The sequence below is a fragment of the Gavialis gangeticus genome, unplaced genomic scaffold, assembly GCF_001723915.1.
Source record: "Gavialis gangeticus isolate Ggan-Ray unplaced genomic scaffold, GavGan_comp1, whole genome shotgun sequence".
Classification (NCBI taxonomy): Eukaryota; Metazoa; Chordata; order Crocodylia; family Gavialidae; genus Gavialis; species Gavialis gangeticus.
In genome coordinates this window covers 56,059,832-56,086,686 of record NW_017729025.1, presented here as the reverse complement: position 1 = coordinate 56,086,686, position 26,855 = coordinate 56,059,832, and the positions used below count along the sequence as shown (strand labels likewise).

Sequence of the window (26,855 nt, the reverse complement as noted above, 5' to 3'; positions counted from 1 at the left end):
TGCTCTTCCTCTGATTCTTTGTTAATTGATGAGGATGGGTATTCCTCCTTAATGTAGAGTGCCACGCCCCCACCTTTCCTTGCTATCCTGTCCCTCCTGTACAGCCTATAACCCTTGATATTCACCGCCCAGTCATGCGTTGAGTCCCACCATGTTTCAGTGATCCCCACAATGTCCGGGTTGGTGTCAGCTAGCAGGATAAAAGGAACCTTAGCTGCTGACAGATGTGAAAAAAACCCAACAACCAAAAACAGTGCTTTACCAGAAGAGGAAGCACATTAGTTTGACCTGGCGCCCCAGCGTCTGTATAGATCAGACACTTTAGTGGGGCTCTTTGGCACTTTTATCTCAAAGCTGATACAATCAGCTATTAGAGAAAAGTGCCAAAGAGCTGGACTCAAGGCGATCTATACAGACATCGGGTAAGCCGGGTTAAACTAACACGACGCCCCTTCTGGGCATGTACTGCACTCGGCATGGGGACACATCAAGCTTGAAGTGAAGTGCTAGGTTTTTTTTTCCCCACATCCATAAGCAGCCGATATATATTAACCCATGGGACATAGCGGGTGCATCTACAACAGACATTATGTTGCCGTAGCAATGAGGTATAGGGGGCATAGCTCATCGCTACAGACAGTGTCAGCGGGCTTGAACTGCAATGCTGATGCTCCTGCACAGTAGCAATGAGCTACTGCGCAGTAGTGTCAAAACTACCCATGCAGTGCCAGGACTACAGTGACAGCAGTTACCGTATAGTCCAGCACACATGTAGAGCCACCCAGTGAGAGGTTCATTAAGATTCACCGGCTTTTCGTAGGAGAGTGGATTGTGGTAATGAACAGGCCCAGGAAGAGTCTAATACATCACCATCTGATCATTCTGAAGGTCTTTGTATTTTGAAGAGAGGAAAAAAGAGGTGAAATTATTCCCTGGGTGTAACTGGGCCAATGGGCAGTTGTAGTAGTAACAGACTTGTCTTACATACTGCATTTCTCAGGCACAGAACCAACTTTGGAAGCAGAGGAGGGTTCATTTTTTTAAAACAGTGGAAGATCCATTATCACCACCCCACCCCCATGGTTAGGAAATAAGACCTACAGACAGAGCTGAAGATCATGGCAGGTTGCCATGGTAATATGCATTTAGTCTCACTGTTTCCATGACAACTGAAAGGCATACCATTCTGTTCCACTGAAGGATGCCAAAGGTAAATGAGCACTGATTAAAACAGGGGCACAAACCTAGGCTCTGATCAACTACAAAGACTGAGGCTATAAACTCTTACTGCTCACACAGGAAATACTTAAAACATACGAATGATATAAAGGACTGAAGTAGGAAGCACTGTACTCGCACAGTTCTCCAATGATTGAGGAATCAGCATTACACACTGACCTCCCGCCACACCACCATGCCTACTGCCAGCTGGGCTGATGGGGAATTAACTGCCCTAACAGCATTTCTCTCCACAGCTGTATGTCCTCCTGGGACCAACTTCCGATCAACTCCATTTGCTGCTATAATCCCAACAAAATGAACACTCAAGCTCAAGTCTATGACCCACCCAAACCAGATTCTCCTACATTCAACCAAATAAAATCAGTCTTAGTTGAATCCTAAACACTACCTATAGCACATGCCTCTATTCTAGCCCCAAGCTAGGTGGATGCTAAATCCTGAAGCCGATTCAAATCCCAGGATCTCAATCAAACTAGCTTCCTCTCTGTATATGAGCACATTCTGCCTGAAAAAAAAATGAGTAAGAGTTGCATCCAATAGAGATTTTCTGTTTGGTTCTATAGAGGTTAAGTACTCAGACGCTTATCTCTTGCGACAGAGCAATTTGTTGTTTGCTCTAGTGGAAGTTCTGTCTTCTAAACTCAAGTCTCTCCCTGTTGGTTGACAATTGCACTGATCCAGTGTCATGGGAGTTCATGGCTGCAGAGAAAGGTGCTGTCAGGCAGCTAGGGTCAACTTCTGGAGGAAAATAACTGTTGGGTCAAAAACCTCCTAACTTTTTATGGAAAAACAGAACAAGTGAAGAGGGCAGAGCATTAAGATGGAGTCCCTACAACAACACACAATGCTAGAAGGATTGGGTGTTGTTTTACACCCACCAAATCCTTCTTAGGGTATGTAACTTCACTCCTAGGTATGAGCTGTAGTAACCGAGTCTGGAGATAGAGACTGCATGGCTCAGCCTCTGCCTGGGTCACAAAGGAAGGCCTACGCCATTTCATGGTATGTGCACTCATTCCTTTTCTACTTCCAAATGGCTGCAGGCATACTTGAGGTATCTAATACTACTGATCAACAGAAAGACCCACCAGGATGAATGTAATTTTTTTCCCTTATCAATGATAAAGGAGGGAGCTTCTCCCTCAGCAACAAGTGTTATCTCTGTACCAGGGCCTGGTTTGAGGCCTGATAAAGATACAGGGCACTGACAGTTGGCATGAGCCACTAATTCAGACCTTGAGTGCAGAGTACTAGTGGAGTCAGATATAAGCAGAAGATTTATCTGCCATATCTTCTCATCAAGTATGTCTAACATCCTCTTCCTGGACAGTCACAGCTTCTATCCCCTCCCCAACCACTAAGCTGTCCTTGAACCTACTGCACATACCCTTCTGCTTAACATATCATCCTAACCTAGCTTCTATAAACACCCTGCTTGGTTCTTCTACCTCTCTGGTCACTTCTTTACTGTCAAGGGAGGCACAGAATACAGCATTCCTCTCCTGCTTACTGTGGAAGATGTAGGTACTCATCCTCCAACCTCTCATCTTCTTTGAAGTCACACAGAAGTCTGCCCATCTTCCCCTACCCACCTCTTCTAGACACTTTCATTAGGTGACAGTTGCTCTGTATTCTAGGCACTACCTTGATGCTCATAACCCTTATCCACCACCCTGCTCTTAACTAACCTTGCTCTACTAAGGCTTTTCCTGAATGTTACCTGTCAAATGCACATAACAGACTAAAGCAAACTTTTAACTTAACCTCACTCACACTCGCCTTCCTCTGACACTGGACTACGTCATCTGCCTTGCCCAACAGGCTTGCAACTTGAGCATATTTGCCCAACAGATCTCTAAACCTCCCAGTCAAAACTTACTCAGTGCATTCCTTGTTTCACTTCCATTACTACAACCTCTGTCTTTGACTTCCCAGACGGATACTAAGTGAATAGGAAGTAGACTAATGATGGCTAGATCTCAGACACATTTAATTCTCTTTCTAGAGTTGGCAGGATCCTGAAGGGAGCCAATTCTCCATTTTCATTTGGACTGTTTGCATCACTGCATTGGTGAAATGCTGCTGTAAAACCAGTGATTCTGGCCAGTACAGACAGTTTCCCTTGACTGAGTTAGAAGTAGGATAATGAGACTTTTTTGTAGATCCCAGCATCGGTCATGTTGCCAGAATTTCTCTGATCTCCAGAACAACCTCTCGTGCCCAAACCAAAAAAACTGTTCTTACACCAGTGCTGAACTGGTCCCTGGACAGCCCCAGAAGCTGCAACATCTTTGCTCATCAGAGGACCAAAGGAAGGGCACTCTAGCCAGACCCTAGATTTAGGGGAAGTTTTCACAGAACTCAAACAATCCCACTCCTAAAGAGTAAGGGAGCCACCTAGTGATTTTACAGAGGTACTGCTAAGATAACCCAGTAGAGAAAAACCACAGATGTGGGTTTCCTACATGGTAGGACAGAAATAGCTACTCATGTCACTTAACAAAAGGGATGAAATTTCATCCTTTACATGTTACTCAGGGGGTGGTTTCTGTGAAAGGCAAAAATTGCTTGTATATGCAAGTGCTTTCTTAGACCATTGTGTAAGTGACAGAGAAAGTGAGTAAATGGTCCTTCCTCATAAGGTACAAAGCAAATAAAACAGGTAGGTATAAATTCCACATAAAAGAATCACAGACAGACTGCTCAGTTAAAAAGATTCCATGAAGTCGGATTAGTTTAGTTAGATTTCATACTTCCCCATTACTCTCTGCCATGTTTGCATTTTCCAAAAAGGCTACAATGAGACAGACCTGTCCAAGGCTGAAGGGTATTGGTCTCAGACCAAGCACTTTGCTTCTTAACACAGAAAATTAAGCTACAGATAAGAGACTGGAGGAAGTTTTATTCCTCATGAAAGAACACAGTTAGTCATAAAGCTGTGTACCTACACTAAGCTTTAGATCTGACCCTCTAAGATGTGCATAAGATTAACTGTGATGTAATGGACAGGACACAGATAATGTGCCCTTCCCAGCCGTGTCCAATATTCCAATGGGAGTTTAGACAAGTGTCTTCAGCTGCCCCATCCATCAAATAGGATGATATTACACTCAGCTCTCCAAGTGTGTGACAGAATTAAACGAAGCTTGTCAATTTTGGGAAGCAATTAAAGCCAGTTAGGGAAAAGGTAAGATCAGAGCTCAAGCCCTCTCGGATCCCAACCTTGGGCACATTCCTCCAGGCCAAAGAGAAGCAAGCAGTAGTGGTCTCCCACAGCACTTAAGGGGTGGAGCAAGAGATTCTGACTGGCTGGGTCCCACTCAGTGCAGCAGCAACATCTGTACGCAGGTATTCAGCTGCACACCCCCGCACAAGCCCCTCTTAGGCAAGTATTTAGCAAATTTAACAAAAAAGTAGCTTGCTGTTTGTTATTCGATTCTCAAAGGCATGGTCTTGCTCTAATCCCACTGGATTACTCCACAGCAAAGTCATGCAGTTCCTCCAGTTTGCATCAGAAACTGATATTTTTAAATCCCAAGTGATTTGGCTGCAGAGCCATTAAAGATCTCAAGACGACAGGAAAAGCTAAACTTCCCCATCTCTTTTCTCACCCAGAAGCAGGTGGAGATACTTGGGCCTAAGCTTAACCAAAACTCATACCCAGCACAGACCATGCATGTAAAATTTCAGTTGAACTGTGAAAATTTCAGAAAGTTGCAACTGAAACAGAGTTTACAACACAAATCGCTAGGCTCCCTGCTTACTAGGGTGGTTGGCCAGCACTATTTTATGAAGGGAAAGAGGGATTAGTTATGAAAACAAGCAAGGAGAGAGATTCAGTTATAAGGCAAAACTTGGAACAAAGTTTCTCAACTGATTAAAATCCATGTTTGGTGCAGGACAGAACTTCCAGTTGTGACTACAGGCACTTATCTCCACCTTTCAATATAAAGTCCCGTCCCTGTTCGCTGCTGGCAAAGGACAACATAAAGGACATCTGCTGGCTTGTGCTACTTTTTAAAATCCAGAGAACCAGGTTGAGAAACAGACCAAGTTATGTTGTTTTTAAAAATACTTCAATTATTAAATCACCCCCTACACACATCATTCTGCCTCACCTACACAGAGCAGAGAGCACCATCTCCCCATACATGCTGACAGCACAGAACTGTCTGCAGTCTCCTGGAAGCAAAAGGGCCAGAGGAGATGGGAACGGCGCTCACTGCTGAAGATCTTTGTTAAGAAGATCTCTAGAACAAGTTATTTGGGATGGTTCACAGCTAGGTGGAGAGGGCAGAGCAAGAAACCCTGGGTTACAGGAGAAACACCCAAGGAGTCCTCTAGCCAGATGGCTATAACAGGGGGAGGCAACAGCATGTCAGCATACATTTTAACTGCAATTGGAAATGCATGAAAATATAAACAATGGGAATTTCAAGATTTCTTTAAAAAAAAAAAGAAAACAAAAAAAGCAAAACCTCTCAACAATATTTATATGTACAAGCAGTTCCAGCAAAACAAGCAGTTCCACACGCTGGGGGAGGTGGGGTGGGGAGGTTGTTAAGGAGATCTGGCACCACAGCAACCTGGTACACTGGCCAGTCCACAGGACTTTGTAGAGGACAGAGAATGCTCTCTTGTGTGCACTGAAGTCTACTTCACATTCTTGAAGGGAGAGTTCAGTGGGGCCTGGCTGCAGGCTTTGTTCAGATTGAAACACAGTTGGGATTGTTTGCAGCAACTGTGTAATAAACTGAGGACAAGGATGGGGGAAACTGGGAAAGCAACAAGTTCGCTGGGTCTGTGGCCCAATGTTCACCAAGCACCACTCAGGGAAGAGTCCAGTTAGAGTTTGACAGAGAAGGATGTTCCACATGAGCAGCCCTTCTCAGCCTGTGGGTTGCTCACCACCTGGAATGAGCTGCGAATCAGCTCCTGACTGAAGTCTACCATGGACCCTTTCACGAAGGCCAGACTGTCCACATCCACAACCACACGGGCACCACCTTGTTCAAACACTCTGGGGAAAAGAAGCACAGGTGACTTATTAGCCAACCATCCAGAGAAGGCAGACAGTACTGCAGCATGACCACCCAATTTACCACACTATCACAAACACTCCTCTCAGCATGCTGGTCCACAGACATCTCCCACACCACGATGACCCACACCCCTTCAGTCCTTGCCTATCATCAGGATTGATAACAGTGTCCAAGGAAAACTTGTACTGGAATCCAGAGCAGCCACCTCCCTCCACCTGCAGACGGAGGAACTCAGACCCTTCTGTGATCTCCAGCAGCCTCTGCAAGGCAGGAAAGAGGAAGCATTAAAAACGTGCACGATTCTCAAGCAAACACTCAGACCCCTGGTCAAGCAAGAGGTCTCTGAGGGATGGGGAAGGCCAGAACCACAGCAGAAGGGAAGGGGCACCTGCACAGATGTGGGTAAGTAGAGGTACGTGGTGTACAGCCAGCTTGGGCCTCACAGCTGCAGCTGAGAGGGCCCTCATGTGGTTCGTCTGACAGATTAGGGAGGTGCTGATATCCCCAGGCAGCCCTCACATGCAGCCTGCGGCTGCCATTGAGAAAACCATGTCAGAGGAGGATGGGGAGGGGGCCAGAGTTGGTTGTGCACTGCTGCTGTGGGAGCCTTTGAGCTGGCATAACAGAGCCAGGCACTCGGGGCAAGTGAGCCTGGACCCAGGAGGGGATGTGGCAGAAGAGGGGAGGCAGGGTGCAGCTGCACCACCCCCTTCTACAATGGATCACACCCTGGGGGCATCATGTAGGGTCCATAAAGCAGATAAGACTCCTCCTTATTCCTGCATGCTCAGAGGCAGGTCCCCCCACCCCTCACTGCAGCTCTTCCAGCTGCCCCGCAGGGTGGGGACCAGCTCCAGCCCACCTGCGCGAGGGGCTCTGCAGCGCCCCCCGGGCGACGGGGCGGAAGCCCCCATCTCTGCTCCTGCCGGCTGGACCCAGCCCCAGCCGGGGGGCTCTTACCCGCTTCGGGGACTTTTAAAGTCCGTCCCGCCCGCCCCGCACCTGCACGCAGCTGCGGCTGAGGTAGACGTAGCCCTCGCTGTCCTCACTCCGCGGCGACGGCGGCTCGGGGGAGGGGGAGCGCGGGGCTGAGGAGACACCGCACTGGGGGTGGGGCGCGAGGAGCCCCGAAGCCGGGGAGAGGCCGCTGCTGCCGCAGAGACGCGCGAGAACGGGCGTACCGCGCAGGCCGGCCCGGGGAAACCTGTAGCGCCCACCAGGCACCAGCCGCCCGAAGCAGCGTAGAACCACCAACGTCGCCATCTTGCCCCTCAGGAGACCCATTCGCACGCCCCGCCCCCGGCCACTGCTATTGGTGCGCAGCCCGCGGTGTCCCGCCCCTTCCGGCAGGAGGGGATGCCAAGCAGCTGTCATGACAGCGGCTGGCGGAAGCGTTGTGTGTGGCTATGGGACTCGGGAGAGAGCTGCTGAGTGTCTACGGGTACCAGGAGCCGACCCAGTACTTGGCTCCGAGAAGATGTCAAAGGTCTCTGCCCGCAGCCTCTGCTGCTGCCCCCTGGTGGCGGGGATGGCCCGTCCCCTGGTCCTTGCTTACGGGCGGCCGCGAGGACCCTGGCTCGGGCCTCGGGCTCGTTGACGGGGGTGATGCTGATCCTGACCCCGACCGGCAGCGGGAGCCTGGGACCGGAGCCCGCCCTGAGATGAGATACCTAGATCCAGATCTGTCTGGCTAGATGTGCGTGTCTGCGTAGAGAGAGATGGATAGATGTGTGGGTGTATGAGTGTGTGTGTGTATATATATATATATATATATACACACACACACTCATACACCCACATATACATACACAGTTGTATGCATACATACACATGCGCATAAATAAAACCCTAAATCCCAAGCCTGGTGGGATGGCAGATAGTGCTATGGGTGTGGTGCTCATGGTGATAGCTGTCCTCCGCCTATGCTGGGCAAGCCAGCAAGTTTTCCAGAAAAGAAACCAGGCAGCAGCCTTCGTGTGTCACTGCCGACGGGTGACAGGCAGGCATCCAATTGTTCAAAGACTGTTGCGGGTAGTAAGAATTGTCCAGATGTGCTGGGAGCTTTGGAAACCAGACCCTCAGCAACATTCTGTCTGCTGAATCAGATGCACTTTGCTCTGTTTCTTTGTCTCTGTTTGGGCTTTCCTCCCTTGGCAAACATATAAAACAATCCTTCTGCCACCTTTTGCTTACCCCAGGCAGAGAATGACTTCAACCCTGTCTTATCAGAGGCCAAGGAAGCTCAAATCGGATGTCTTATTGGACTGTAGAGATGACAATGTAAAGTGAAGGGTGCAAGGAAGGATCAAGATGGCATTCACAAAACAAAATGAAGTCCACCCTTTGACGCAGGCGTTCTGGCTGTCTTGTAGTATATGGTGGATAAGCCTCTGTGTACGGGATTCTTCTGTTGCATGATGGTTTGCTTGGCATCAGGCCTTACCCAGCTGCCCTCACGAATTTCAGCTTTGCAGGGCTACAGGTTATAGCTGTGTTGGTCTGAAGGCAAAAGGAATTGGAACTCTTGAGTAGGTGATATCTTTTATTAGACCAACTGGATAGTTGCAAAAAAAAATTCTTTATTTGCAGGTGTTTGGGCACACGTGCCCTTCCTCAGGTATAGGAGAGTGCAAAGATTGTAAAACTTCTCCCAGGTGGAAATGAAAAGTCATATTTCACAGGAGAGCTGAAATGTGATGTAAGATCTGATTGGAAAAGTTCATTTTTTGCAAAATAGGCTATGGTAAAAGTTGGAGCAGCCTATTTACCTCAGAGTTGTCTGATGGCAAGCAGGATGTTGAATTATGCTTCTTTCTTGTTCTGATATTTCACAGGAGGATGGGTGATGGAAGGCCCTCCTGGGCAAGGAATTTCTCTTGTGTTGTGGCTGCTCTGTGAGCATGTAAATTTGGCTTGAAACAAACAAAAGGCTCCAACAAGGGTGTCAGCTTTCAGGTCTCAAGGTGTTGAACTTCGCTTCCATCTTGTAAAATTATGAAGCTTTCATTTCAAAATGGCTAATTTAAATATTTTCCATGTTTCAGGGATACAGGTTGTAGCCATGTTGGTCTAAAGGCAAAAGTAATCAGAACTCTTGAGGAGGTGATACCTTTTAGCACCTGATAGATAGCTGACTGAAACAGTGAAACTGCAAAAATAGAGGATTTGTTTCCTAATTGTTTTCAGTTTTAGTGATTGCTGGTGCTACTACCAGGTGGCTACTACAGTGGTAGAAATGTGACAATTGCTTCTGTATGTTGCCCAGATTATGAAATATATCTGTGTATAGATCTCCAAACAACATGACAATAAGGAAGAAGTGAATGCAGGCCAAGAAAAAAAGTGCCAAAGCAGGGAGGCAGCTGGGCTCAGTTGCAACGAATTCCACTTCATTAATGCTTTTTTGGCGTGACAAGCTTTACAGGTGTTTGGTATAGTGAGTAAGAGACAAATCCATCAGATGTTTGCATACACATAAGTAGAAAAGAACGCATCTGTTGGGATTCTCTAATTTGTCATGAGTGGCTATTTCTGTCCTATCTCAGCAATGTAATGATGGCTCATGTAGAGTTATTTACAGGATTTTCCCTCCAATTTGGTACCTTTTTATTATTGTTGTTGTTGTAAAACAAGTCTTTCATGGCACCTGATATTTTTGAGTTCCCTTGAATTTCAGATAGTGAAGCAGAAAGGGCTCATGAAAAAGTTTTCTACCACCTCAGTTGCTTAGTGTTTAGACTATGACTTACTTTACTCCCCTTTCACAGCGGAGGAGGTCAATGTACAGTCTGAGTGCCACAAATAGCATGGACATAATCTGTGTATGGCTTGTGGCAGATCAGGGAGGGGATAGGAAGCAGAAAGCAAAGCGGTAGGTCAGACAGGGAGCAGAAAGCAAAGCAGCAGAATGGGCAGGAGAAAGGAACTGGAGTGGCATGCAGGAAGGGTGGGGGGATAATTTGTGGCATGCCTGCCAAAAAAGGTTGGCCCCACTGCCATAGTGTATGGTTGTTGATCCTGTATTTAGTGAGCATTTTAGTTCTATGCAACTCTGTGCTGAGATTTGTTAGGGTGGCCTGCTTAGGGTGGGCTGGTGATTTTAATCTGCTTTTTTCAGGTGTGTGTGTATGTGTTAAAGCGCTGTGTACCTATTTCAGTTGAGGATGGGGTTTATTCCATTGTTCTGGAAGCTTATTTCAATTAGGTTTAGTAAGTGAAGATATACCAGTATATATGAATGGTTTGTGGTTTCATTTGGATTTTGTGTTGTTGTAGAGGGTGGGTACTTTCTTCTCTGGTTGAGATGATGTTAGAAATTACTATTCTGTGGATCAGTGATTCTCAACCAGGGTGACACAAGGTGTGATGAAATAAGCAGATAAGCTTACACTCAGACTTGTCCCTGCCTGGCTTACCCCTTCCCCCACCTTGCCCCTCTGCACTGTAATTTATTAGTTTTTTTTAATTTGAGTGGCATTCAATTCACAACAGTTACAGAGGGTGCTTCACATCCAAAAAGGTTGAGAACCACTGTTCTGGGTGTTACTGTGGAGGGGAAAGTGACTCAACTATGATTGCTGGACTGTTTGTCAGTGAAACTGTGGGTAAAAGATTGCTTTTTTTTAAAGGGCTTTAGTTTCATTGGATGAAACTGACTGTTAAAACAGAGCCCTAGAAACTACTCCCATGTGGTAGACTGGGTTGGACAATGTTACTGAGCAGCTCTAGCATCAGTCTTCTTGCTGCATTGTATTTCCCCAAATAACTTTGAAGGCAGGGTAGACTTCCCCTAGCAGTTTTCCTATCCTACCTGAAATGGGCTAAGTACATTTCTGTTTTTTATATAGTGGCCTTAATTTCCCTGATGCATTTGTAGCGAGGTCTAAGCATGTATACATAGCCTAGGAGCTTCCCTTCTTACACCTGATGAAAAATATCTTGCATTCAAAAGCTTTTCTAACTATTCCAATCATGCAGTTGGTCTAAAAAAATATCACCCCGAAAAACTCCTTGTCTCTGACGCAAGTCTTGGACCATCGTGACTACATCACACTAATACTATGATAACCGAGGAGTACACCATCTGCCTTTCTACAATATAGGACAACTGTGTCTATTCTGAGGATGTGGAGGCTCTATGAAAATTTCTTTTGTGAAATATTCCTGAGTGTAGTGATGTGCAGGGCCCATGCATTATAGTAGCTTTTAGAAGCTATATCTTTATTTTTGAGAACCACTAATGGTAAGTATTTGACCCCAACTTCACTTGCCTGGAGTCCGGGGCTTGAGAAATGTTCTTGTAAGGCTGAGTTGGTACTGATACATAGCACAAGTTGAAAACCCTCAGAGAGCACCTTTTCTTGCCTGAGAGCCTTGGCTTCCATATTGTTTTTTATAGTCTATACCTGATGCAGAGATTTAGCTGGATGTTTTTTCTAGATTGTATCCTGGGGTTTTTTAGATCTGATACAGAGTATCTGCTGAAACAAAGCTTTTGACTCAAAGCCTATGAAACTGGAGGGAGTGCGTCTCTTGTGATTGATTAATTAATTGCCTATGTGCAGGAGCCTTCATATATGAATGGTGGACAGTTGCTAAGGGAGGGATCCTGGAGCATGCTGATGAGGATAACATCTTAATCTTTCTGTGTGGATGCTGCAGAATGGTTTGGATGTTATCATCAGCACAAGTATCTTAATAGCTATTTGAACTGAGATCACTTCTGCACTAGAGGCAGGCTGTGCATCTACAGTGCAAGGATTGGAGATGGAGAGAAGAAAACTTTCTAAGACCTTGGTGGAAAGGACTTGAAATGACACTTAGCATGTAGGTGGACCAGAAGAGGAACTTGGGTGTAATTTTTAAAAAGTGGCCTCAATGGGGCAAGCCGTCCTTATCCTTTACTTGGAGCAGGGCTGCAGCAAGCACTCAAATCTATTTGATATGGGATTCTCTGCAGGTTAAATTATTTTATGGGCCTCCAAAGAAAATCCCTCAGTCAATGAAAAAATCCTTGTTCTCTGGTAAGCTGGCATCCCTTGTAGGAGGTACCTGTTGCAGAAAGGCTTCCATAGTTCCACTAATCTCCTTGGAGTCTTTTATCCAATCTTACACCCCAAAGAAGATTTGTAAAACTCCTTCATACCAGTTCTGTGCTGCAGCAAGCCCTTGGCACTAGATTGTGACACAAACAGATTAGAGATAAAGGCATGTGAGTGTTGATCTAGGTAGGAATATGGCACGAGATAGGAATGACGCCACCACAGTCCTTCCCTCTTCTGACCTCTGCTCCAGTGAGCTGCTTGCTCAGCTTCAGCAATGCTGCCAAATAACTTGGAAACAAAACCCCTGCTTTATGCAGATCATCTGCATAACAGTGAGGGTGGCATTGGAATATATTGTCTGGAGAGGTTGTGGAATTCTTTTAAGTGCAGGTTAAACCAGCGTTTATCTGGATGGTTTAGATGGGGACAATCCTGCCATGGGCAGGATTGAGCTCCTATGAAAAAGCTCCTGAAGTCCCTTCTAGCTTTATTTTTTTTGTGATCTAAATATCACATCACCCACACAGGTATCTCTGAACCAAACATTTTATAGGTGTTTTATAGGTGTTTATAAGTTTTTTTTTAGGAAGCAAGTGTGAATTTCCCATGTTAGCATTTTTTTGACATACCTCATGTTGCTAGGATCAATATAGTAAAGCTGAGACCTACTGCTAGATGTTCAGAGGGGACTGGAAAGCGGGGCAGATATGTATATTGCGGTTACTGTTGGTCACAACGTAGAAATAATTCTTGGCACTATGTATACAGCACTGTATATTCTGAAATCTGTCAGGTCAGTCTGCTAATAGTGCCAGTCCCTGCTACCCTCATCCTTACTGGAAGTTGGTGGCGACATGTAGGAGGTGCACAGGAATGCATATGGACCCCTTAAGAGTGCTGGTGCACCTGCTGTCAGGCCATGCGTCCCACTCTGGCAACAGGCAGGAGGGGTAGGCAGGAGCGCCAGTGCCCACTTGGGAGTGCTGGCTGGGGAGTGCGAGCGCTGGATGTAGGCCATGGCCACTTCCAGGAGCGCCATGGCCACTCACCACTTGGTAAGTTTTGCTGGAGGGGGACCCCCCCGGTTGGCACAATTGACCATGGGGGGGACCCCCCCTCCTGGTCGCTGGAGGGCATGTTCCCCCCCTCCCCGACTAAGGTGGCACCAGTCGCCCATGCTGGAAGTGTTTGAAAGAAGATAATTTCTTCTGCCCTGGCTACTCTTCATCTGTATGCACATCTCCTTTAGCTGCTGCTGATTCTTCCCATGCTGTCAGATACTGCATACTACAGGGTATAATTCAGGAGCATGAGGGGACTTTCAATACAGGCTCTGGGGAGATGGCCTAATAAAATAAGACTATGAAAAAGAGCTCTGGTTCTCAGCTCTGGTCTATTTCTTGAGGGCTTGCTGTGCAGCTTCTTCCTTAATTGTTGACTTCCTCTTTTGGGGTGTAGGCTTCCTAGCATCTCCATTTACCCTAATTTCCCTGGAACTCCAAGCCATACCTTCCTCTTCCTTGCTCAATTGTAGATGGGATTCTATCCTGGAAGAGGCTCATTAGTTCACTTTTCCCTCTGACCTGCTCTCCACAACACTTCAGTCTAGGTCATATCCTTTAGGACATGGCATCTCCAGGGAGAATGCTTCAGCCCAGTGTAATTTGTTCGGAAGCAAGCTCCTGTTCAGTCTGTATTTTCTTTCCCCTTTTCTTAATTTCATCCCTTTGTTTTAGGAATCTCTACTACTGTGCTCATAGGATCATCTTTCATAGTTCCTTTTCCATTTCCCCTGTTTACATCCTACCAACACTATGATCCTATAACCTTTTCACTTGAGCCATTTACAAATAAGTATGCCTGGCTAAACCAAACTCCACTGCCTCCATAGTTAAGGCCCTTTAAATGCATCTTAAAATGCTGCGTTCTAGTGTCCAGTTAAGTTTACATAAGCTTGCACTGCACACCACAGCATCCAGGCAGGCCTTCACTCTACAGTCTCCGATCTAATCAGACAGGAGAGAAAGTAGGTGAACAGACTAAATGGACTGTGTCAGAAGGGACAGGGTCCTGCTGCAGCATGGCATTGTGATGGATACTGTCTCTACAGCTTGTTGGATTTGTGTTCCTCCTACCTCCCATTTATGCAACAAGTCTATGCTCTGATCTAGATGCTCATGAATATTGGAAGGGCAGGTGCAGAAGTCAGTGCTGTCAGACAGCAGCCAACCAACATGTACTTGGATCCTAAATATTCCTTCCCACCTCTGCTGATTAATTTTTGTTGCAATTCTCTGAATTGGGGGGTACTGTTAGGATAGTGAAAAACCTGTAGTTGCCTGAGGCCTGTTTTGGTCAGGGTGACTTTTTTGGAGTTCATCATGCCATGATAAAGTGAAGACTAAGGGCCAAAAACTGAACCACAGAATGAGCCTTTAAAGGTAAACCAACACTACTGCTCTGAACTCTGCCTCTTGCATAACTCGTTCCTAGTGAGGAGGTGGCAGGATATGATGCAGCACTCCAGGCATGACTGCACTAAGGGTGGTGTGATCCTGGATGGGGAAGGGAGCCAGGCAGCTGATGGGGAGGTATAGCTGCCAAGCTATGTGCAGCCTCATTTGTGATGTGACCCAGATAAAAGCATGGTACTAATTTCTTTTCTGCTCTAGGCTTGTGGCAGTGAGTATGAGTAACATACACCCATCTCCATCCCCCAAGCTGCAGGTGCAAGTGTACTCATGGGTGGATCTAGGATTTTGCAAAGGGGGGTGCTGGTGGTGAGGTGCAACATCACACACAAAACAACATAGATTTAATGCACCAGGGGCCTAGGGCTGGATTATACAGTTTAAGACTGAAGCAGAAGAAAATATAACTTCACTGGAATGAGTTCAAAACAATCTGCTGGGCTGTGAAATCAGAGCTCCATTACCAGGAGCAGGGAAGAGACCGCAGCTTTGCAGAACAAAGGGCAGTTTGACTGGTAGAACATCAAGGCTGTTAAAAAGAAGAGAGCGGCTTTAACACCTGCAAAATGAAGAGGTTAAAAGGGATTGTCAAGGGCAACAGAAATGGTTAGAGGCCTGGGGAACATGACTTCTGAGGAGAGGCTGAGGGAACTGGGCTGCTTTAGCCTGGAGAAGAAAACACTGAGAGGGTGGGGATTTAATAGCAGCCTTCAACTACCTTAAGGGGGGTTATAAGGAAGATGGAGCCAGACTGTTCCCAGTGGTGACAGATGACAGAACCACAAGGGGAGTTTAGGTTAGAAATTAGGAAAAACTCTCTCACTGGGAGGACATTAAAGCACTGGCACAAGTTACCCAGCAAGGAGGGAAATCTCCATCCTTAGGGATTTTTAAGACCCAGCAAGACAAAGCCCTGGCTGGGATGCTGTAGTTGGGCATGATCCTGCTTGGAACAGGGGCCTGGAGTAGACTGAGGTCCTCCCGACCAGGTGGACTGCAACGAGCCACCAAGCCGAGTGCTCCCTGGGCGCTGCCTGCTTAGAAACGCTGCCCTCCGGCCCTACCAGGCAGGTGGTGTGAAGGACTGGCTCCTGCCCGCCCCCGCTTCCCCGCCCCCCCTCCACAGCGGCTCTGGGAGCCCCGGGCGGGCGAGGCGGGGCGAGGGGCAGTGCTCCCGCGGGGTGGAGCCGTCGGCCGCGCATGTGACTGGGCACTGACTCAGGCCGGGCCCCGCCGCTGTCCCAGAGCCCTTGCTGAGCCGAGCCGAGCCGAGCCGAGCCGAGCCATGCCGGCCCTCACCCAAGCCCTCGCCCTACTCTTGGTGCTCGCTGCCGGCGCCCGGGCCGAGCCGCTGCACTTCCTGGACTGTGGTGAGTGCCCGGCCGCGGGCCCGGGGGGATGGATCTAGCCACCGAAGCGGCCGGGCTGGGCCGGCACCGGGCCCGTGGCCCCTGCCTGGGAGGCCCCGGGCGCTGGAGCAGGGGGAAGCCCCGCGGGGCTGGTGAAGGCCGGGCCCTCCCCGAGACCTGCGGCCTTTGCCAGGCAAGGCCCGGTCTGTTTGTGCAGCTTCCGCTGACCGGGGCACGGCTGCATGGCAGAGGAGCAGCCCTCGGAGCGAGGCAGGTCCCGGCTTGGCCGGCAACTTGCATGACCTGCGAGGCGACTTACGTGACCTTAGCAGAGGTCACTTGCAAGGATGCCAGGCAGGGCAGAAGTACCCCTTGGAGGCAGCCGGCAGGTTTTGAAAGGTGCTTTCAGCATCTGTTGGGATTTTCAAAAGGTCCCTTCAGGCATTGAACTTGCTCTCAGAATCGGACCCCACGGGATCCGAGATGGAAATCTGAAAACCTGTGACTAGCTACTCTGAGGTCAGGGGAGACTGGGAGGAGAGATGAGGATCTTAGTGGACAAGGACAAATAGGCTTATCAGCCAGCAAGTTTCTATGTTATCTCTTGAGTTTTGTATGGATCTAGGATCAGTCCCTGCCTTCTGAAGGGAGGTCACTTCTGACTCACTGCTTATGAAATAAAGACAAAAGAAACCTGGATGAGGCGATGGGGACTTGCCCTTCTTCCAGTCTCATTTGTTGCTAGTCTGTACCTCTGCTCTGTAAGCAAGATAAGGAGTTAGAAAGCAATCAGATTTTACAATCTCTTCTTCTCAGGGCATGCTTGGGTTAATTAGATATTTTTGAAGGCCTCTTCAGAATCCATGTTTGTATCTTGAACAAATACATGTTTAGTAACAAAGCTCCTGAAATTAAACCCCAGTTAGCTGATTTTAATGTTGTTCTTTCTATCAGTCTTCCTTCTTCGAAGCTTGGCCTTAATTCCTAGGGCAGGGGTGGGCAATTATTTTGGGCAGAGGGCAGCTTACTGAGTTTGGCAAGCCATGGAGGGCTGCATGATAGGCAGCCAGGGGCAGATAAATATTAATTTTCTAATTTTTTTAGGGGCCCCGTGGGCCGGATAGATGGCAGGCTGCATCTGGCTCTGGGGCCACATTTTGTCCACTCCTGCCCTAGGGTGTCTGTGCTACAGTCAAAGGCATAACAGCTAGAGTAGCCATACCCATGCTATCTTTGAACTGGGCACCTCCAGCCCTGCTCACAGTGTAGCTGGCAAGGGCTGCAAATCCACCTGAGACCCTGGATAAATACATGCTGAGCTTTGTGGCCATCTGCAATGGGGCTCAAGTGAGCTGTCTGGTACCTCCTGCATTTTGACCATGCCTCTGACATACCCTTAGATTGGAGCCAGAAACAGCAATTGACTCCAGGTCCTGGTGGGTTTGGGATTCCTTATGGATGCAGTCCTGCAGCTGTCTCTGCCCTAAGGGTGGGAGCATAAAAACCCCACAGGTACGCACACAGCTGCTGGTGAATGGGCTGCACAAGTAAGCTTGGTCCCTTGAGCTATTGTACATCTGAGGTACAAAATCCTGTGCTGTGACTCTATCCAGTGCCTGCAAGATGGGTTTGATAGGCATGCAATTGAGCAATTAGGACTGTGCTGTAGAAATAATGGAATAAAATTCACCAAGGGTATATTTAGGCTGAATATTGACAAACCTGTTCTGGTAGGACATGCTCTTGCTTTACATGTATAAGATGTAACAAACCTTTGGTTAATGTTATAAATTGCATAGCATACAATTCTGCACTGGTGAAAGGAGGAACAGCTAGTTCTCTGTCTTACTCTTGGAATGAATCCTAGAAACTCCAAAGCAATATCCACTCTCCCTTCTCCATTAGCACATACTCCCAGCCTTTCCAACACAACAGTAATAGCATGCTGTGCTCTGTACTACTTTTCAGCATTGTTTACCCAGTAAATACTTCCTCTTCCAGCCTTCTCCACCTGGGAGGTAATTGCATAGGTAAATATCCCAGCAAACCTTTCCATACCTAGCAACTCTGTACCCTACTCACTGTGCTAAAGTGGAAGGGAAAGAGAATGTAGTGAAAGGGTAAGACTAGGAGTTGGGAGCCCTCAGTAGAAATGGTTAAGTAGCATTGCGGTAAAACAAATCTTTCAACACTGGTCTTGCATTGTGAACAAAAGTTCCCTTCCCCCAGGCTTCTATGTCCTGGCTGAGTGCCCTGACCACCAGTAAGATAAGAGGAAGCCTCTTAGGTCTGTGACCAAGCAAAGACCCTGACCTCCGTGGGAGAAGGGAGGCACTGCCAGATCCTAGTGATCTCAGCTGTGCCTTTTTCTTACCACTGCCCATGTGTTACTCCATGCCCTGGTCCACTAGTTCTTTTCTTGCCTCCACTTCACCCAAACAGTCTTCCTTTTGGGCACTTCAGACTCTGCTTTCCCCTCCCTGAATCTCTGTGCCGAACAGAGGCATAACTAACAAATTTGGCACCCTGGGCAGAGAGGGTGTGAGTGGGTGTGTGTGTACTGGCGGAGATGGGGCAGCTCAGCACACTGGAATCCTGCTGCAGCACCAAGGAGCTGACTTGGAGGGCTCTTGATAAAGTCACTTTCAGTCCTGAGCACTAGAACTAATCTCCCTTCCCCTTGTCCATACTGTCCTCATGGATGGCACAGCCCCCTCCTCCATGTAGTTAAAGGGCAGAGTAGATGTGATGTCCTCTGGAGTTCTACCTGTTACACAGCCTATGGGCTGCTCCGAGCGATTCCCTGCTTACTGGGATTCCCTTTGCACTTATTGGGGTTCTAGAGCAGGGCTTGGCTCTTCTCTGTGGCAGTTTGGTAAGAACTGTTTAAAGTACACTGTAAAACCCAAACCGGCTACTGCAGTCTGAACAGACTTTGCCCTGGCAAGCACTTCAGGTGGCTTCCACCCTAAGGAAGTTCTCCAGACTCAAGTGATCCCTATCTCTGCCTTCCTCTTTGTCGCTGCTGCCCCCACAACATGGCAACAGTTTGTAGTGGCTGTAAAAGGTTGCTTTTTGCCTTGGAGCCTAAATGTCTAAATAACTCTTCCTGCCAGAATCACAGTCGCCTTTGCTTTACTGCCATTAGGTGTCCTGTTTGGCAGCTGGATGCCCCTTGGGAGTGAATGGGGTCTGGAGCATTAGACCATCCATCTCGCCTCTTTATGCAGTGGCCAGCAAATATGCAATCTTAGCAAAAACCTGCACAAGGCAGTGCCTATTCTAACAGGATTCACAGAAGACTCTGAATGCTAAGGCCTTGAATAAAGTGGCTCCATTGCACAGGAAGGACCATCTGCCCTGCAGGACACCAGAAGTGTTGCTGATGGTCTCCAGTAAAGCTGGAGTGGTTTTGCTACATTTGTTTCTGTCATATGTAACAATTTGAATGCAACAGTTGCTGCCCTTTGAAAGCAGCTCCAAAGAAGTTGTTTGCTTGGCCCATACCCATAGCAGTCAGGTCTAATGGCCACAGATGTGTGCTAACTTGTATGTTAGGATTTGCTTTCCTTTCTTTGCTTCTCTAGTCATATGGAACAAGGCCTCAGAATGACAATGTGTCCTTGTTCTTTCCTCCAGGCTCCAAAGATGGAAACATCCAAGAAGTAAACGTGACTCCCTGCCCGACACAGCCATGCCAGCTCCACAAAGGGGGCTCCTACAGCATCAACGTCACCTTCTCCAGCAGTAAGAGCAGGCCACAGGGTCCCAGCTCCTCTAAGGCTTGAGCTTTGGTTGGAGTTGGGATGTCTTTGCAGTGACTAGGGAGGTGGGTGGAGATGGAGGCAGAAGGTAAAGTCCATGGGATTTGCCTGCAGTAATTGGAGAGATTCAGGGAAGGGTGGACACTGAGTAACCCCAGGGCAGGAGGATGTGAGCAGCTGACAGCTGTTAGTCTTCTGTTCCTCCTCCGCTGCACCCCCATGAGCCAGCCCCATGAGGAATTCAGGAGGGGGGAGAAACATCCTCTGCACTAATACATCCCACTCTCTTTGTATTCCTCAGAGATTGAAAGCAAGGGCAGCAAAGCCAAGGTGTATGGGGAGATGCTGCATGTGGACATCCCCTTTCCCATCCCTGAGCCTGATGGATGCAAGTCTGGAATCCAGTGCCCCATTGAGACGGGTCATTCCTACAGCTATCTGAACAAGTTGCCTATAAAGAGCGAGTATCCCAGCGTGAGTGATTCACAGAGCTACTCATTGTAGCCAGGGCTTGACTCCACCATGTGCCTTTTTAGTAATGAGACCTTTTCACCCTCTGGGGGAAACGGAGCATAGGCAGTGGCATGAACACCTCGTGCCTCCTAAGGCTGGGCGGCATAGCAACTGCCTGCAGGTGGGGGTGTGGTGGCAGCGATGATGTTGTCAGTGAAGGAAGGTTGAGTGGGGACCACCTGCAGGCAGCCACGGGAGTGTCGGTGGTGAGGACGGGGGTGGCAAGTGGCAACTGCCCACAGATCCGCTGGTGGCCAGTCTCGGGGCCACCACGCACAGATGCACATGCACCCTCTACGTGTTGCCAGTGAGAGGGAGTCCAGAGTATGCTGCTGAGGTCACCTGTCTATAGTCACTTCTGCTCCATGCCTGATTGTCCTTGTGACCTACTTCCACTCCCTGTCAGACAGGGCCTAGTGGAACAGCTGTAGCTGCCAGCCATGGGGAAGGGAGTGTGCAAATGCCCTAGCATCAGCAGATCCCTCTGGGCAGTGCTAGGTGACCTTCTTCCAGAGCCTGTTGTTCCCAGTGAGAGGTACAGTGTTGAATCAGCTCATGCCTCTTGAGAGAGGTTTAATGAGGCTTCAAGTTGAGTGCCCTGTACTGCCATCTGAGCTCAGGACTAAAGAGTAAAGTGCCCCCAAGTTATGCCTTGGAGGTCTCCCTTCCAAGTACAAAGCCCAGTCCCCACCAGCTTTGCACATAAGCAGCTCTGGGGGGCAGTGTGAGTACTGTAGCCCCTCCTGTTATGAAGTTCCCACAAGTGGTTTCCTCCCCTGTTACACTAAGGAACTGCAACTGTCCACATGCCAGAAGACCAGCCTCTTCCTGTGCATTCTCACCTCCTCTGTCTCTTTCAGATCAAGCTGATTGTGAAGTGGGTATTGCTGGATGATCAAGAAGACATGCTCTTTTGTTGGAAGATTCCTGTGCAGATCACCAGCTGAGGAGCTGGTGGGAGGGGGTGGGTACACAGAAGACAAGATGGGCCAAATTCTTTTTGCATAGCAAATATTTTCTGCCACCTGCTTTCAGGTTCTTTAGCCTCCAAGTGGCTGGTACTGGGCTCCCTCAGGGCTAAGTTACAGCTATTCAGGGGCAGCAATGAGCAAAAGGCTCTTACCCCAGCAGAGTCTGACAGCTGTGGCATTGCATGTTGCAGAGCTCTGAGTGCTTTGCAGAGGCTTCTGGTTACTTGAAATGGAGCTCTCATCCCAAAGGGATTTCTCTGTGCAGTGAAATGGGACTGGTGTCAAAGCCGCTCCCTGTCAATCCTTCAGTGCCTCATGTGGTAAAATGCTGGCTGTTGCATCCTTCTGCATCTCTCCTGCTCCCTTGGGACAGTGCTTCTGGAAGCTGCTTTGGCCATCTGCAGCCATAGAAGGGTGAAGAGAGGGGACTAGCATTTCCATTTGTCTTCCCTGACTGCTGCGTCCATCCTGGGCCCTACCATGGCCAGCAAGCCTGCAACTGTGAAAGTCTGCTTTTTCTTGGTGGATATCAAGCCAAACCACATTCAGTGTCTCTGCAGGGATGACTCTTAACTATCCTTTGCACTATCTACTAACTCATATGGAGCTGCTGGGGGCTCTTCCAAACCTAACCTCTTTTTTTTTTTTTTAACTTTCCTTTTAATAAAACCTGAATAAAAGTCTACGCCTGCCTATAGTGCCTTGTGTGATGGGGGGCCATGCCAAGGTAGGAGCAGGCAAGGTCCCATCACTGTACTAGGGCAGGGCTACCTGTGCTGTAGAGTCACCATATTGCTGGGCTGGTTAGGATCCACCTCTGCTTTGTGATGCTGGGTCTTGACACTTCAGCCAGCAAGAACTTATGCGCTGCTCAGGTAACTTTTTTTCTGTGGCCCTCCCTTCTGCTTGGCTGGGCCTGGGCTCCTTCCTTGGTGGAAGCTGGAAGCAAGTGTCAGGAGGTTCCTTAAGATGCAGGGTGTGTGTGATCCTGCCCTTTTCCTCATTGCTAGGAACGGAAAGAAGTGGGCTCTAACAGCACCAGGGCTCTAACAGCACCTCTAGCCTTAATGGTCACTAGTGCTTGGACTGGAGCTCTCTGATCCGTATGTGTGTGCAACCAGTCCTGGAATTTGCTGCTGCTGCTGCTGCTGCTGCTGCTGCTGCTGCTGCTGCTGCTGCTGCTGCAGTGGGGCCCAGTTCAGAGTGGACATAAGCATGGGTCTATTCTGGCTGTCTCTGGAAATATGCCCTCTTCTCGGGTACATGAAAGAAATCTCAGTACAGGTATTGGGGTTTCTCAGGAGCTGAAGGAAGAGAGGCAACAGCCAGCTGTAGAAGTCCCTGCCGGGTGGCAGCTGCCTGTTTACCCCATACTGAAAGGGCCATCTCCAACTGAAAAGACAGGCTTGGAAAGCACTGTGCTAGCAGACGGCTGGGTAGATTTGCACCATCTTGACCAACCAAAGTTGTATATAATATATATATTAATAATAGGTATAAAGTATATTATATATATATAAATATGCATAGTACCAGCTTTTGTGGGCTGAAACTCACTTCATCAGATGCTGTGGAAGGACACGCTCCTCTTATGCCTCTGTGTGTGTATGTACATATATACAGGGGTGTAGGTTGTAGCTGTGTTGGTCTAAGGACATAGGCAGACAAGATTCTTTGCGTGAATCTGATATCTTTTATTAGACCAACTAATTGGTCTAATAAAAGATATCAGATTCATGCAAAGAACCTTGTCTACATATATACATACACACACGTTTTGGTTAGCCTATACAACATAAATCTACCCTGCCTTCTACTTGACTTCAGACTAACGTGGCTAACAACATAACTCTAGGCACTGCTAAGATGTGAAAGGTGTGCTGCAATGATGTACACACAGAATCCTACTCCCTGACCCCACTGCCCCGAGCTGTGCAGGCAGGTCAGGCAGAAACAGTTCCAACCAACCCTGGTATCAGCCTCTGGGCCCAAAATAAATGTTTTATTTAACAACATGACAGATATTCCCAGCAGACTTATTAGGAAAAAGCCAGTGACAACCTTACAAAAACTAAAAAGCCGGAACTGCCCTCCCCAACCCAATGCAAGGCCACCAGCCAAAGTGCAGGAGGAAAAGTTATGTGCCTGGGAGGGACGTGGGGAGAGTAGAGCCAGGCCTCTGCAACTCACTGGGCTCCAAGCCATTTCCAGGGGGCAGGCAGAATTTATAAGCCTTGGGGCTGGCCCTCCCCAGACTTCAGGCCCTTGGGGGCCAGGCTCTGGGCTAGCTGCCCCTTTCGGAGAGGCTGAGCGCAAGGTGAAGGAAATAGGGCAGAGAAGATAAACATTTGCAATGAGGGCCCTGAAAGTGGGTGAGAGCGCTTCCCACAAGCCTTCTGGGACAGGACAGTGCTGAGAGTTAGTAGCCCCTTTTCTGGAGGAAGGGCTGGATGCTGCCACTATTTCAGCAATGTATATTGGTAACTGGGGAACTAGAGGAAGATGCTGCCCTTCACCACTTTCAGGCTCCTTTGGTGCTTGTTAAGTCATTGCATCCATGGTGACAAGGAGTGTGGGAGGAGTGCCTCAGGTGGGTGCAGTTCAGGAAAGTGAGGCCTGTGAGGCTGATGGGCCCTATTCAGGGAAGAGGGACAGCAGGAGATGGGGTCTTGTCATCTGTGGGTCCAGAGTACAAGGGAGGGACAAGGGGAGAGGGGGCCTGCAAGTTGGTGCTGTGATGGTGAGCAGGCCAGGCAGATGTGGCTGCCTGGTGAGAGGTGGCAAGAAAGTTGTGCGCTTTAGGGGATGAGCAAAGGGCCTCAAAGCTGTTGCAGTTCCAGGGGCCTTTCTCCCTTTCAATACATCATGGGTACCAGAGCAGAGTGCCTGAGGGGCCACTCTCACCTGCTCTCTTCCCCTAGAGCTGTGCTGCCTCCGGGCTCTGGGTAGTCTCTGGCACACAGCGGTGGGGCTCAGCCAGTGCCACGTAGCCAGGCGAGCAGCTGCAGCGATAGGAGCCCTCTGTGTTCTCACAGGTGCCACCATCACACAGGGGCCCAGTGCCACTCACCTCTTCACACTCATTAATGTCTGGGGGGAGAGAAAAGGAAATGAGGATCAGAGCCAGTCCATGGCAAGGCACTTTGTGTCAGTCCATAGAGCACTCCCTTCTCCCCAGCACTGCACAGTGCTCCCTCACACCACACAGTCCACAACACCTCACGTGCCCAACACTCCCATGCCTCTTAGGGATTCCCCATCCCTTGCCCTACTACCTTGAACTGGACTGGACTGGACTCCCAAAACAATGTGTACTAAGCAATTCTGTACTGGACAAAGCACCCCCCACAACACAGACTGCCCCTCAGACAGGAAAATGAGAACTGTGTGGGGCTCCATCTGTTATGAGGAAACATGCATGCTATGCAAAGACAGGGAAAGGCTGATTCTAGTCTTGCCCAATGCTCCTTGTTGATATGACAAGGTCACTGGGAAGCAGAAATAAGGGCATCTTAAGAGTGGCCCTGGAAGGGGCTTATCTCCTAAGAACCAAATTGGAGGAAGAAATCTTGTGTTGTACAAACAAATGAGCCTTTTATTAACCTGAAAAATGCCAATGTGCTTATGGAAGCTGCTTGTCTCAGTGGCCCAGTCTGCACTGGCCATTCTCAGGTAGCAGCAGCAGTGCTGGTAGGACCAGGGGCTGCAGGCTTCCACAGCACTTGCTGAGACCAGCTCCCTCCATGATGGGCCTTCATTTATGCTTGCAGTGTTCTATCACCAGAAAGAGTCTACTCAGGACCTGCTACAGCACACATTGCCCAGCTGGGTGACCCTCACCCTAGACAGCTACCACTAAGGGAGGAAGCAGGACACCTCATTGTCCCCAGTGGGAGACCACAGCCCTATGTGCAAATCTCGCCTCAACCTTAGTCACACCATTTAATTTGCTGGAGAATTTGGGGCAGGAAGGACATGACCCACTGCCCAGTCACTGCCAGCCACATAGCCAAGTCCCTAACTACAGCAACAGCCCTGGTTGCTTTATGGTAGGGAATCTCCTGCCTTGGACTTGCTGGGGCCTAATGCAGTTTTTCTGGCCCTAGCCTTTGCAGTTCTTTGAAGGAAACACTGGGGGAAGGGGAGGGGAAAGAGGAAAGGAGCCCACTGAGACAATGCTCATGAAAGCATTCCCTGGAGCTTTCCCAAACCCCAGCCTGCTTCACAAGCCTTACAATGTTGCACTGTATCTCTGGTTTGAAGTTCAGGAGCAAGTAAAGGCAGACTGGCTGAATATCTCTGAGTAAAGATAAAAGGGAAAAAGAAGAGGGACAGTACTATAGAAGTGGCCTGCTGTATCAGTGGCCTACTATATACTCCCCTATAAGCAGGAAGAGGAAGTGAATGAGGTATTTTCTGAGCAGCTACTAGACACATGCAAAGGACAGGAGTTGGTGGTAACAATGGACTTTAATTCCCTTCAATCAAGTTCTTGAAATGCGTTGGAAACAACATTTTGTTTCAGAAGGTGGAAGATATTAGAGGAGCCTGTATTTTAGACTTAATTCTGAGCATTAGAGAGGAAGTGGCTGAACAGGTGAATGTGAAAATGGTGAAATGAGAGAGTTCACTATTATAAAGAAAGAGCAGCAGAAGATGGACACTGGACTTTAACAAGTAGAGGGAACTGATAAGCAAGGCCTCTTGGGAAGATAACTGGCAGGGTAAAGAAATGATAATTTGAGGCTGGTAATTTAACCAGGTCCAAAAAGGGACTGCACAAATTCACAGAAGATAAGTCAATTAGTAGGCTTAAACAGGACAATGAAGGATGCACCTCAAAATTGGGACTTTCAAGGTTTCTGAATGCTATAAGTTTTAAGGGGGCAGGATCATTCTGGATATACCCTGCTAAAATTCCCTTCCTCTTAGCATCTTCCCTCTCTCACTGTGAGAAACAGGATACTGGGCTACATGGTTCTGTAATCTGACCCAGCATGGCAGTTCCTATGCTTTTATGAGTGCATGAGAGCCACAAGTCACTGAAAGTGACTATATTAAGAATGCAATGACAAACTATCCTGTTGTGAAGGAAAGCCAGAAAGCCTAATAAGAAGCGAATATAGCTACACCAGGAGCTTCTTATGGGCCTGAAAACTCAAAAATATTAATACAAAAAGTGGAAACATGGACTTGTCTAAAATGGTAATAGAGGAAATGCACAATCATCCAGAGATAAAAATTCATGGCTAAGACATAAAATGAGTTATAGTTAGCAAATTATACAGGAAGAGCAACATGAAAAGTTTCCACAAGTACATTAGAAATGAGAGGCAGACTAAGTACTATTAGTAAATGGAGAAAGAGAAAAAATAGCAGATGACACAGAGAAGGTGGAGATAGTTTCATAGTTAGTAGGTTCAGAAGGGACCTGAGAAGATCATCAAGTCCGAGCCCCT

The 26,855-nt window shown here is 48.1% G+C and overlaps 3 protein-coding genes across 11 annotated transcripts in view; 1 reads left to right on the top strand and 2 right to left on the bottom strand.

The window, feature by feature from the left end:
- Nucleotides 1–1,043: 1,043 nt before the first annotated feature.
- On the bottom strand, nt 1,044–7,581 carry ISCA2 (iron-sulfur cluster assembly 2). The gene is made up of 3 exons (XM_019518821.1): nt 7,287–7,581; nt 6,429–6,544; nt 1,044–6,262 (listed from the first exon to the last, which is right to left on the bottom strand). The coding sequence occupies exons 1-3, from the start codon at nt 7,566–7,568 to the stop codon at nt 6,088–6,090; spliced, it is 573 nt and encodes a 190-aa protein (XP_019374366.1). The 5' UTR covers nt 7,569–7,581; the 3' UTR covers nt 1,044–6,087.
- An 8,431-nt stretch (nt 7,582–16,012) lies between these two features.
- Nucleotides 16,013–22,081, top strand: NPC2 (NPC intracellular cholesterol transporter 2). Its single transcript, XM_019518820.1, has 4 exons — nt 16,013–16,169; nt 19,788–19,895; nt 20,214–20,386; nt 21,286–22,081. Exons 1-4 carry the CDS (start codon nt 16,085–16,087, stop codon nt 21,370–21,372), a joined length of 453 nt encoding a protein of 150 aa, XP_019374365.1. The 5' UTR covers nt 16,013–16,084; the 3' UTR covers nt 21,373–22,081.
- A 1,299-nt stretch (nt 22,082–23,380) lies between these two features.
- LTBP2 (latent transforming growth factor beta binding protein 2) overlaps nt 23,381–26,855 on the bottom strand; it is a 150,335-nt gene continuing 146,860 nt past the window's right edge. For all 9 annotated transcript variants that reach the window (XM_019518811.1, XM_019518818.1, XM_019518815.1 and 6 more), the window contains one exon: nt 23,381–24,486. In XM_019518811.1, the coding sequence (XP_019374356.1) occupies nt 24,314–24,486 (173 nt within the window). In that variant the 3' untranslated portion in view covers nt 23,381–24,313. The remainder of the gene's footprint in view (nt 24,487–26,855) is intronic.

Bases quoted from the DNA above. Each gene is read 5' to 3' on its own strand.
- NPC2 (XM_019518820.1), top strand. From the start codon at position 16,085: ATGCCGGCCCTCACCCAAGCCCTCGCCCTACTCTTGGTGCTCGCTGCC. The intron at 19,896-20,213 runs GTAAGAGCAGGC...TGTATTCCTCAG, and splicing joins CAACGTCACCTTCTCCAGCA to AGATTGAAAGCAAGGGCAGC. The intron at 20,387-21,285 runs GTGAGTGATTCA...TGTCTCTTTCAG, and splicing joins TAAAGAGCGAGTATCCCAGC to ATCAAGCTGATTGTGAAGTG.
- ISCA2 (XM_019518821.1), bottom strand. From the start codon at position 7,568: ATGGGTCTCCTGAGGGGCAAGATGGCGACGTTGGTGGTTCTACGCTGC. The intron at 6,545-7,286 runs GTGCGGGGCGGG...CCTGCCTTGCAG, and splicing joins TCAGCCGCAGCTGCGTGCAG to AGGCTGCTGGAGATCACAGA. The intron at 6,263-6,428 runs GCAAGGACTGAA...TCTTTTCCCCAG, and splicing joins GTTATCAATCCTGATGATAG to AGTGTTTGAACAAGGTGGTG.